Source organism: Glycine soja, chromosome 16 (genome assembly GCF_004193775.1).
Source record: "Glycine soja cultivar W05 chromosome 16, ASM419377v2, whole genome shotgun sequence".
Lineage (NCBI taxonomy): Eukaryota > Viridiplantae > Streptophyta > Magnoliopsida > Fabales > Fabaceae > Glycine > Glycine soja.
The window spans coordinates 31,494,124-31,507,624 of NC_041017.1; the positions used below are offsets into that span (position 1 = coordinate 31,494,124).

General features: G+C 27.3%; 1 protein-coding gene across 1 annotated transcript; it reads left to right on the plus strand.

The window, feature by feature from the left end:
* The first annotated feature begins 9,097 nt into the window (after positions 1-9,097).
* On the plus strand, positions 9,098-11,483 carry LOC114389191 (NAC domain-containing protein 87-like). Its single transcript, XM_028349810.1, has 3 exons — positions 9,098-9,596; positions 9,789-10,069; positions 10,412-11,483. The coding sequence occupies exons 1-3, from the start codon at positions 9,389-9,391 to the stop codon at positions 11,153-11,155; spliced, it is 1,233 nt and encodes a 410-aa protein (XP_028205611.1). The 5' UTR covers positions 9,098-9,388; the 3' UTR covers positions 11,156-11,483.
* The last annotated feature ends 2,018 nt before the right edge of the window (positions 11,484-13,501 follow it).

Sequence of the window (13,501 nt, forward strand, 5' to 3'; positions counted from 1 at the left end):
TTTAAATTTTAATTATAATTTATAAAGTAATAATACGCTTTTTGGAAGATAAACTTAGAGTTACAATAATTTATTATCAAATTTACTGTTAAGATTTTAGTAGTTTTATAATTTAATGTTATATTTGCATATCACTGAAAAAATATATTAGAGAAGGACGAAATCTTTCTCTAAATTGTTAAAAAATCCGTCATAGAACATAATAATGACAAATTTTTTGACGGACCAAAATTTGTTATTAAAAGAGACATCATAAAATGTTAGTGAAGGAAAATTGATTCCTCACAAAATTGGGACGAAACAATTTCATAACAATATCGTTACAAATTGTAAAAATTTAATTAAACTAAAAGCATATAAGCATATAGATTTGTTGCAAATAACAAGGAATATATTTCATGATTGTTAGTGACGGATAATGAAAATCACTAATAATTTTCATACTATTGACTATGAAATATATTTCTATCAAACAAATATGAAATATATATTCGTCACAATTTATGACAAACTTGTGTGAGAGACTTGTGGTATATATGTCACTATTAGTGATAAAAATAATCTATCTCTAACTGAGAAGAGAAGGATATAGTATTTATCACTGGCAGTCTGAGAATTTATCCTTCTCTAATAAGAGGGAATCAAATCTCACTTTTTTTTATGAAATTATTTTATAATATTTGTCCCAGGTTTTAAATATCTATCTCAAATAATTTTGTACAAAAATATGTTCCGAATTTTAATAAATGTAATTTTTAAATAAAAATTTACGGTTTTATAATATTAATTTAATGACATTCAACACTAATAATTCTATACCGATATCAAATTTCATCTACTAATAATAAACATTCAGTAAGTAAAGACCAAGTTCAACATCATGTGCCAATTTCAACATAATAGAAAATTTCAACATCATCTACCAATTAAGTTTAACATAGTATTAATCAAGTTAACAAATACTATTCACCAAGGTTATCTAATTCATTATTCTTTTGTGGGTTATATTGGTTTGTATGATCAGGAGGTGGAGGTGGAGGAGGCGAGGCAAAAAATATTAATAGTCGAGAGAAAAGTTTTTCATGAATTGAAGTAGTTGCTCTTGAATTATACGTGATTCCTCTTGAGATGAACGAATAAAAATGTTCTAGTAATATAAATAAAATTAGTTAGTGCCTACAAAAAAGCATACAAATTAAAATTAGTGCATAAAAGACCTAATAATAACAAATATTGACTCAATAACCTAGTTTGAATCTAACTCTTCATAAGTTTCATCATTGTCATCCTATTTCTTTAAATAAAATAGTTTTTCTGGCTCCGAAATTTTATTTATTTATCTTTCTTAGGAAACATTATCCCATCCCCATTTGTAGTTGTATAAAGCTTTTTTTTTTCTCTGTATTTTTTTTATATTGTAATATAGTTATGAAATATTTTATGGAGATTTTGTTTTACGAGCCCTTTTTTCTATCTTCAAATACTTAAGCTTGGTGTTTATTTTTGTTTTCATTTTCAATCTTTTTTTTAAACTTTATTTCTCATTTGTGTGTTATGTTAAACATTTTTAGTCCTATTATGCTAAATGAATTTAAATTTATGACAGATAACAAATGTTTTAATAATAAAAGATATAAAGTTCGTTTTTGTAATTTATGAATTAAAGGATTCATTATTTAATTTATAAAATATTTTAATTTTATTTTTTCTTTATGATTTTAGAAATTTTCTCGATGAGGATAAATATCATATTACAACTTTTCATGTGAAAAAGGTTAATATGCAATAAATTATTTTACATATTGTGTGTTATAACTAATAATATTTTCACACTTTACTGTCAAAACAATTTATATCCATTCGCAGTTAAATAATTCTTTTATTAAAAATATACTTTCTACTATATGGTTTATTAAATTTATTTTCATAATATTTTTTATTGATTTTGATAAATATCATTATTTAAAATATTATTAATTATTTTTATTAAATTTTATCATGTAACACAAAATGTTATAAAGTAATATAGCCCATCTAAATCTCTTCTACCAATGTTTGGTATGGTGGATACAGGATAAAAATAATTTTGGAATTTTGGAGGAGAAATAAGGAGAAAGTAATTTTAAATTTTCTTTGTCTCTCTCTTCATCTTTTCTCTATTTCTCTCAAATCAAATACATTTAATTTTTACATTATTTATCACCTATTTTTATTCATCATTTTTTATTTTCATCCACCCTAAAAAATGGTAGAACCTATTATGATTTTTCTTTGTCTTTCTCTTCATCTCTTTTCTATTTCTCTCAAATCAAATACATTTAATTTTTACATTATTTATCACCTATTTTTAGGTATCATTTTTATTTTCATTTGCCCTAAAAATGGTAGAACCTACTATGATTTTTCTCTGTCTCTCTCCTCATCTCCTTTCTATTTTTATTTTTACATTATTTATCACCTATTTATCATATAGACCCTTAAATTATGTACCAAAAATACCTCTTTCCTATCTAATTAACTGGAGAAAACAATTTGAAAAAAAAGAAATAGAAAAAAAAGGAGAAATATCGTCACTTTCCTGTCTATCCGGAGAACTGATGTGGGAATCAACAGTTTTGCTTGTTTTTTGAGAAGAAGAAAAAACTTGCGCTGCATATATAATATATTATCCCGTATGAAAATTAATAAAGCACAAATCTTATGTATTAATATTTATATATATTAGAACACAATTAAAAGTACAATTTCATTCATTTAAGTAACTTACACAATTAATAATAAAAAAAAAGATATTTACGATTTGTGTTTTTATATGCTGACCTTTTCATTCTCATTGTGACTAATAATTAATTTGATGACTAAAATATATTTCTTTTCAGTATATGAAAATGTTTGAAATTTATTTACGTAAAATTTTTAATATGTTTTTCTTTTTTATAAAATTGAAATATATCATTGTTTTATTCACATAAATTTAAACCTATAATGATAATTTTTATATCGATTATGCTTATATAATGTAAAATGTAACATTTTTTTTATATCATTATACATATAATTAATTGTAAAAAAGTTATATGCATATAGGTTTAGATGTTTCTTGTTTCGGACATATACATTTTAATTTGGTAAGAATGAAAAATATATTAAAAATTTTACATGATAGATTTTGAATATTTTTATATTTAAGAGGATGGAAAATATATTTTAAATTTAATTATTTTACCTTAATCAGCTTGTAGAACTCATATGCTGACCTTTTCATCCTCATTACGAGACGTACTAATTGTCCCTTATTACTACTTAATAACGAGACGTACTTTCTTTGACTTAATGTAATTACGATTGAGTTTCTGGCTTTCTGATACCCGAAGGTGGGAAGCTATGACTCGTTAGAGCCAAAAAGTTGAGGGAGTCAATTTGAAATTGTCAATAGAAGTAGTTTCATCTAATTCCCTTGTTCAACATAATTACTACTTAATGATAATTAATCACGTTCTTAATTTCTTTTAAAATGAATGAATATTCATTAGTCTATTTACATTAATTATTATTAATAATTACTGTATCTATTTTAGGAAAGAAAAAAGTCTTATAAGGTTTTGTTAAGGATTCCTTTAAGAATATTAATTGAAAATTTACAAGTAAAAAATCATATGTTTTTTTACTGCAAATAAAAAATTATTTAAAAGTATATTATAATATTACTCTCCCTTGGTCACAATTATGCTTTTGTTGATAATCAATGAATCTAATAAATCCCCTACAAAAGCTGCCAAAATAATAAGTACAAGAGCTATTTTAGTTGCTCTGGATGGAGAGGGCAATAACTGTGTAGATAGAATTGTCAATATTAATCTAGGTGTTCAAGATTTTTGGCGATGGGATACCATTCCTACTCTATTAGTTAGTAATTTGATAAAAATATGATAGGTCTTCCTATCTATAGAATCAACAACTTCTCTTTGCATGAGTTTGGTTTTATGCCCCCTCATGCTTCTTGTTTATTATTATTATTATTATTATTATTGATATTTGGGGGTGTAATTTTATGGTTGGTACTTGGTAGGAGGAGGGGTACTAACCTTGTTGGGATGTCCTCTTCCTCTTTTTGCAAGAAAAAAAAGCTGCTTTGGATAGATGTATTATGACAATAGAGAAAACACTTTTCAAAATGATTTTATGTGATCTAACAAGGAAAATAAACCTTGAAATACATGGCAAGAAAAATCTTTCATAACTCTTATTTCTTGTGAAATACTTCTATGAAGCACTATATGATCTTTCGGCCAACATTAAAAAAAGAACATTCTAAACACTGTAATTAGTTCTTATTATCAAATATATTTTTATGGTAGTTTTAAATAAAAATAATAATAAATTCTGAAACATTAATTTAAAATAAGATACCCATAATGAGTTAAGGGAATCTAATTCAGTTAATTCAAGTAAATCAATTATTGTAAATTTTCTGAAACAATTCCTACTAATAAAAAAAGATAAATATAATGATGACAAATTTCTATCCCAGAGAGATATGTTATCCTTTCCCACCCTAGAACCTATCATAGGAAAGATAGATTTTTAAGATACAATTGCTTCCTAAATTAAACTTACCTTTAATATAAATACTAATTAATATTTTTTTTACATAATTTATTGGGAAAGATTAAAGATTCATTTAATTTACTATAAAATTTATTCTTAGGCGAATCAAGGGTGAGATATATGAGGAGGCACTTCATTGAGGTCTCATGCAATGTTCTAAGGTGAATGATAGCGGCACATTGCAATTATAAGCTCACGAGAGCAATATATATTTATTTGGAGAGACTCTATCATCAGAGTAATAACACTATATTTATAGATGTTAGATATCAATCGAAGGATCATTGCCATTTGTGCACAATGACTTTGTTCATTTGTTCAATGACGCAGTCCTTGATGTACATATGCCTTGTTGATTTTTAGAGAAATTCGAGGAGTACATATATAGATTATGACCTATCACATAAGAAGATATGACATTATACTCTAATTCAAAACCTTTTTACCTTTACTCTAGTGAGATTTCATCTCATATTTATAACCCAAACATTGATAATTGTTCATAGAATGACAATAATCTTTTGTGAAATTAATTTTATATTTTAATGTAAAATATGTTATTAAATCAATTTTACTATACATTCTAATTATGTTGTATATTTTAATGTAAAATATGTTATTAAAATCAATTTTACTATACATTCTAATTACGATGAATAATTTAAAATTAATTTTACTAGAATGTAATTTAAATTAATACTATTTAAGCATATAAAATAATATTCTTACCCTAATTTAATTGACCCTCTTTGCATTTTTCGTGTTGAGGTGACAGAGAAGTTGCAACATGGTGTCACCATTCATCCTCTCACAATCTGTCTAGAATGGCTAGTCTATATCTTATTCATTCTTATGGTGATCGAAAATAAATTTCCATGTATGACTAATTCATATTGCTTTCTCACAAGCTAACGAAATCAACCGTACATCGGTGCTAAACAGTTATGGAAAGCAAAGTAGATTTTTTTTAATTGGTACAAAATAAAATGTTGAGACTTGAGAGAAAAGATATTTTCACTATATTCCCTTGATTCTTTATGTCTTTCTTTTATCTTCAAACTTCTATATTTCAGTTTAAGAAATGGCTCGACCGAGAAATACTTTTACACTGTATTTGACATGGAAAAGAAAATAGAATAAGAACAAAGTAGAAAAAAAAAAGAATATGAAAAGAAAAAATAACGAGAAAATAAATAATTTTTTTAGTTATTTAGGGTCAGTGAAATATGAAAAAGCGAATAAAAGGAAAACTCACTCTATTTTTTTTTGTTAAATAGAAGATAAAAAGAAAGAAAATAACTTTTCCCTTAAATCGACACTATACTAATAATAATAATAATAATAATTACAAGAAAAAGTTCAGAGAAGGATTAACACAAAAAAGGCAAAAAAGTACTGATAAGGAAATAGTGTAAAAAAAATTTCTCTTTCCTCTCTTAGCAAAATATCGATGAGAAACAAAATCAAGTGGATCACACTTAGCTTATAATATTAATCTTATATGCCATTTATTTCCGTTAATTTCTGTTTCACCACTTTCACTGTACCATAACAACGTAAATTTCCCAGAAATTTTAAGTTAAGAATTTTATATTTCTATTGCAATTTTTTGCCATATACATATATATATATATATATATATATATATATATTTCAGTGTCTTTATTGAAATTAAAATTGAATCATTTGAATAATCTTTAATGAAAATAAACAATTTTTGATCAAATTTTAATTAATTAAAATTAAATTTTAAATTAATCAAGTTTATATATATATATATATATATTTCAATTTTTTTATTAAATTTAAAATTGAATCGTTATGATATTTAACAAAAATAAATTCTTGATCAGATTTTGGTTACTTTATGTTAAACTCCAAATTAATCCAGTCTATTTTCTCAAATCAACCAGAGGGTTAAAAAAAATATTATAGCTCCTCTCGATGCCTTATTTTCATATTAATGAAATATAAACTTGCTTTTACAGAGAAACGCGATATACAAAGTAGTGATTATATTCAAATTTTTTACTTACGATGAAAATTAGTTGTAAAGCTGATTTTTTTTTTTTAAAATAATCTTAATTTCTGAACTCACACCTCATCTACAAATACAATTCTACATTGCCAGCTAAAATCAAGCACCGAAACCTCTCAGAAAATTAACATTCTCATATTACTGCTTCTTGCTTTGACTTATAAGAGTCTGAGACCCTGTCGACTGTCTCTAACAGTCAATGGTACGTTATATATTAGAATTTTTCAAAAAGTTTTTTAGTTGAAAGATATATAAAAAAAAATTATAATAATTGTGTATTTTTTTTAATAAAAATTAAAAAATTAAAAAAAGTTATTTTTAATTTTTTTATTTTCAGATAAGAAATCAAAATTTCAGAAAAAAACTCAAATAAATTATATCATATAATTTATTACTTAAAAAATCGAGTTTTTATATCACCCGAATTTTTATAGAGAATCATTGTCGGCGTCAAAGTAATTATTTATTTTTAATTAAATTTTAATTTGAATACGTAGAAAGTATAGAGATTTTAAAACAATCTTAATTATAATTTACGATATAACTAAATATTGGTAATTGTATTATTTGTAATAATTATATCAAAATTAAATTAATATATATATATATATATATATATATATATTAACTGACATATTATGCATGGTATGAGTAGTTTTAAATTCAATAATAATACAAATATAAATTATAAATGTTTCAAATCATAAAATAAATATACACATTTAAGTTAAATTAATTTAAAAATCAAATGAAAAGTTCAAAACTATAAAAAATATAATTTACAAAAGGATCCAAATTCAACTTTTTAAAGTATTAATACCACAATATTTCAAACGTAGTATAGTATACTAAGTGATTTAGATTGGCAAAAAAAAAAAAAAAAAACAAACTAAGTGATTTAGATGTCCTAAATAAAAAAAAAACTTTTAATTTAGTATAACTAAGAACGTTAGGAAGCATTGATAAAGAAAAAAGAACGTTAGGAAGCAAGTGTGAACATGGAAGAAGCAGCACCACCAGCCTAGCTAAAGCTGCGAGAGTGTGTTGAGAAAAATGCAATTCAACGAAACCTGCCGCAGCAGCTACATAATTGAATGGAAAATTCAAGAAGAAAACCTAGCTCTTTCCTTATATTATAGCTTTGTTTTCTTCTTCAGAAGCCTTCAACAGCAAGCCTCGTGCGAGACGGTGGAAATATTGGTGCAAACAGGTAATGAAAATCTCTGGTGATGTTAGAATTAGGTTGAATTGAACCAAGTGGATAAAGTTATAGAAACTTTTTTATTTTGAAAAGTGATGGGGCATGGAAACTAAACACAGGGTCCCCACCCCTTTTATTTATTTATTACCTTTTGACAATTTTCCTTGATTTGATAAGAAAAACATTTTTTTAATTAGTTTTATTAACGTGACTTGCCGTTAGAAAAAATGTTTTATATTTCTGTAAATATAATACTTTATTGTTTTAATTTGGGTTTATTTCATTCGTGGGTAAAATAATATTTTTTTTCACGTTTAATTTGAAAAAATTTAGAAGACAGGACACGTCAAATAAATAAAAATATGATAAAATCTTTAATTTTTGTTACTCATCAAATCTTGAGAATAAAATGTAATATACGTTGTAATACTATGATTTTACATATTTCAAGAAATGATAAATCTATTTACTTTATTAATAATCGAGGCAAATCTAGTTTATTAATGATATATATATCCCTATTTATATATCACTAATAATCGAAAAAAATACTAAATAACTAACGTAATCATTTAAAAAACATTGGATTTTTTATTCTATTTTTTAAAATTTTAATAAACTCATTAAATTTGATATCAATTATATTAATATAATTAATATTAGGTATTTTAGTAAATTTTAAATTATTTTACTTATGTTATTTATTATTTGTTAAATGATGTATAAGATAAAAAATTATAATATAACTTGTATTTCTATTCTCTCTTGTATCATAATTTTAACAAATCAAATGAATCCTTTTGACTTTATATATTATATACATTTATTTTAGTTCTTATAAATACATCAATATTTATTTGTTTTTATAGATATATCTCTAAGTAAGCAGATTTCAATCTACTATTAAGCCGAAGATCAAACTAGGTGTTGTAGGATAAAAATTCAATTTTTTATAGGAAGTAAAACAATTATAATCAAATTAGTCTACCAAAAAATAAAAATAATGTCACGTGTAAATAATTTATTTATTACTATATCATTATTTGATGAATTAAAGCCAATAATATATAGAGATTAAAAATAAGCATTTTAGTAAGATTAATTAAAATGTGCAGTAGAACGTAAAATAAAGCATATAAAAAAAGTAAAAGGAAAAAAAAAGAAGAGACAAATAGGACATACGAATCAAATACACGTATTTGAAAATAAAGAAAAAGAAAGAGAAAGAAAGCAATATTTGCAGGCTTCCTCAATAAGTGCCTTCCACACCACGGATCTTACAGCGTGTATGTATGTGTGTGAGCTGTGGTTAGACGCTCCTCTATTTAATGACACCATCTTTTCTTCTTTTTACTTTCTTCTTCTACCTAGCTATGTATCCCTATTCCCTTCTCTTTCTCTGAACCTTCTTCTTCTCTCTTTCACATTCTCATAAGATATAAGACCCATACACACACACACACACATATCTGCTTCTTGTAGAACAAGTTAAGTTTGTTTTGTTTTGTCGTTTGCTTAAGGATTAATCAATCAATTATCTGATGATGGAAGAGCCGGTTGTGGTTAACAAAGGAGATTATGATCATGATCATGATCAGCCTTTGGATTTACCTCCAGGTTTCAGGTTCCACCCCACAGATGAAGAGATCATCACTTGTTACCTCACAGAGAAAGTCCTCAATAGAGCCTTCAGTGCAACTGCTATTGGAGAAGCTGATTTCAACAAGTGTGAGCCTTGGGATTTGCCCAGTAAGTACTTTGATCATTTTCTTTTTATTTTGACTTTTGTTTTTGTTTTTATCTCAATTTGATGATAATTGGTATTGTTGTTAATTAATTATTTGTTAATTACCATTAATCATCTTTCATTGTCACCTTGCGAGTGGTTAATTATTATTCATTGATCTGAATTTGTTATTTTTTATGGGTATGTGTGTGTAGAGAAAGCAAAGATGGGGGAGAAAGATTGGTACTTCTTTTGCCAAAGGGATAGGAAGTACCCAACAGGCATGCGAACCAATAGAGCAACCCAATCTGGGTATTGGAAGGCCACTGGCAAAGATAAAGAGATTTTCAAAGGGAAGAACAACCTTGTTGGCATGAAGAAGACCCTTGTTTTCTATAGAGGAAGAGCTCCAAAGGGTGAGAAGACAAATTGGGTTATGCATGAATTCAGATTGGATGGCAAATTCGCATGTTACAACCTTCCCAAGGCTGCAAAGGTAATTAAATACTAATTACTAATTAACTACCTCACTTTCTCTCTCTTTTGATTTTTTTATGACATTTTTTCTATGGATTTTGAGGAAGCTGAAAAAAGGTTGAGATTTAATTAATAATCATGGATTTTTTTTTTCTTTCTCATCAATCTCCCTGGCTTTTAAATTAATCATCACTTTTTAGAAAAGTGCCTTTTGTGTTGTTTTGAGAGCTTTTTCTTTCATGGGGGTGGTCCTCTAATATCCTACCTTTTGCTTTATTTAGTTTCAATTGTTAAGATTCTAATAACAGTTACCTTTTTCCGTTTTTTAATTTTTTTCTTGGGGGGTGATTCATTATTTCAGGATGAATGGGTTGTGTGCAAGGTTTTCCACAAGAGCAGCACTACTACTACAGATGTTAACAAAAGGGTACTCCCAATAATTAACCCTGGCCTTCTGAGAATGAACTCAAGTAATGGAGAAGATCTATTATTTGATTTCTCTTCTCTCCCACCTCTCGTGGATCCTCTCTTTGACCAAACCTCAAACAAGCACATTGACAATGATTTCAAGGGTACTAATAACACACCTTCATCTTCATCAGCTAAACTACCATCATCAAGTGGCTACTATCTTCCCAACTTCAACAACAACAACAATCAGCAAATGCTTATGATGAAGCCAGAAGAACACAAAATATATGAGATTCCCATCAACAACTATGCCTCCACCAGTCAAGTGGATTTCACTACAACTAATAACCCAATGGGAATTAGCACAAGCAATAATAATATCCTTCTTTCTCAGCCTCAAATTCGAACCCAAAATTCAACCTCAGTACCCTTCAACATGTTCCAAGATTGTTATAATCATACGCACCAAGGAAAACAGTGCAAGATGGAGCAATTCTCCATTGACAGTACTAAGAAACAGCCCGTGGTCAGTGCCTCTCAAGACACGTGCCTCAGCAATGACACTTCCTCGGTGGTTTCAAAGCAAGACAATAACATGGGAAGGAACAAGGCATTGTACGAGGATAATTTTGAAGGTCCTTCATCAGTTGCTACTACCCTCTCAGATTTGGAATGCCTGTGGGATGATTACTGAAGAATAACTGAAAAACCTGATGCATGAAGAGAGAGATTAAAGCAAGTTAATTTGTTGGTTTATGGTTTTTTCTATAGTTACTACAACATACCATATATTTTCTGATTTTAGGCAGTCATATATACAGATATATGTTATATATTAGACATGGAAAAAGTTCTGGTGGGATACCCGTATACTGTATAGATTTATGATTGATCGATTAGATTATCCAGGGTCTTGTTAAAGTTCGGTTTATATTTCGTAGACCAAGGAGAAGGATTCGATCATGTTCATGTACATCTTTCTTTTGTTATATAATTAGTGGGTTTGTTTTATTGATTTATTATTTTTTTCCAGTTGCATTTGTATTAGTTCTGTACATTTTTCTTGTAATGAATCTTTTTGAATACTTTCAAGTAATTATATAGGGTTTTACTAATAAGTATTTTTAGAAAATTAGTTAAAAAATTGAAAAAAAAATCATAAGAGAATATAAAAAAATCACAAATAACATATATAATTTTATGTATCATAAGATTTTTTTTTCTTTTAGTTTCTTAATCAATGTTTTACTTAATTAAGAGCATGGGTTAACATTTTCTATATATATATATATATATATATATATATATTATTCATTTATACTTTTTGATATTCCAAACAAGTTTAATTTATTAATTACGACCCATTTCAAGCCCTTCAATGACCTTCCTGCGGCACAACGTATATTTTATGCTGTGTGGAATATTATTTCTGTGTGACATCCCACCAAGAGTGGGGAGAATTAATTCCCGAGGAAATTGTGCATTTTTTTTTTCTAAACTTTGAAATTCAAAGGTTGTGGCTTCCTAGCTAGTGCTTCCCACCAAGGCATGACTATTGTTGTCCTTTTAAAGTTTTATGGTACCCCGAAAGATACGATGTTAGCTACAGATATATGTCACTTAATTTTGTGTAATTAAGTTCATATATAGTTATTAAGTGAATTAGCAATTAATTGAAATGACACATTGTTAAAATAATTCCATGGTGTAAATAATTGAACAAATAGGTAGGAGTACATACACAGATCATATTTAAATTGTAAACAAATACTACTTGGTACTATTAATCGAATTATTAATTAATTATAAGGGAAGCAATGAAAATTATGTAAGGATGAATGTGAAGACACCACCAATTGAGTGTACAGTAATTAACCAAGTTGATGAAGCACGTGAATAATTCCCTGAATCCGTGCAGAAGATGCCTCTGGTGGTAGAATTTCTATAATATTTAAAAAAAAACACACACTAATAATTACAAAACTGTTTTAGTGACCACGACAACAACAATAGTGGGTTTCTTGACTGCCCCTTGAATCTTGTGTCCAAAGAAACCCAGTCATCACATGTCTACCTACCCAAATACTCCTTAGTTTGAGTTGTTGTGTTGAATCTGTTTTTTATGACATTTGTGCAAAATATATATGTTTCGTACACATACGAATAATGTACATGTCTAGAGAGTGTAAATTGTATCTTGCTCAAGCTATCTATCAATGACCATGTATATATAGTATATATATGTATATACTTAAATTAATTTCTCTGTGTATGTATAAACGTGTGTGTCTAGTATATATTTTCTTTCCCTTCTTTTACCCATATTTTGTGCGTAGGTGTCGCTAAGGCACATAATTGAGCCTAAAGTGATAAGATCGTAGGGAGAGAACAAAACTAGAAATACATGAGTATGAGAAGAAAGAAAGGGATAGGAGGGAAGGATTTAAACGCAATAGGGTAAAAAGGGGTGTGAGAATTAAGGATCATATTTATATAGATAATTGAATATATAGAAAGTACGGGTGGCCAAGGAATGGGGTAAGGGCATGCTAGCTATCAAATATTGGAAGAAAAGAAAGGTTCATCATTCTCGTGATGAGTATGGAATTTTTGGGGGGTTTCATTTTTTTCATTTGATAATAATAAAATGGGGGAAAAAAAGCATGCTAATGCACATTCCTTTCCATTCAAAGCAAAGCGTTCGTTGTGGTTTTATGCTTGCGGGAAACTTAACCGACCTTTTATATATATATGGTTGAGACTTCTTCTGCTCCTTTTGTTCTTTTGCACTACTAATGGATCTTTGGCGTTTTTCTTTCCCTTTCTTTCATGGGGAAAAAGGAGTGAAAAAATGGAAAGACTGAGAAAGTGATTTAGGGGAAGCAAAGGAATGAAAGAGAGAACAATGCTTATCCATCTAAAAAGGGTGAGGAAGGACCAAAGAAATTAAATTAAATTAAAATGGAAATTGGAAGTAGTATACACATTTACATGCTTGTTTCTGAATCAGAAAACCCTGATTTGTTGCATTAAAACAAGG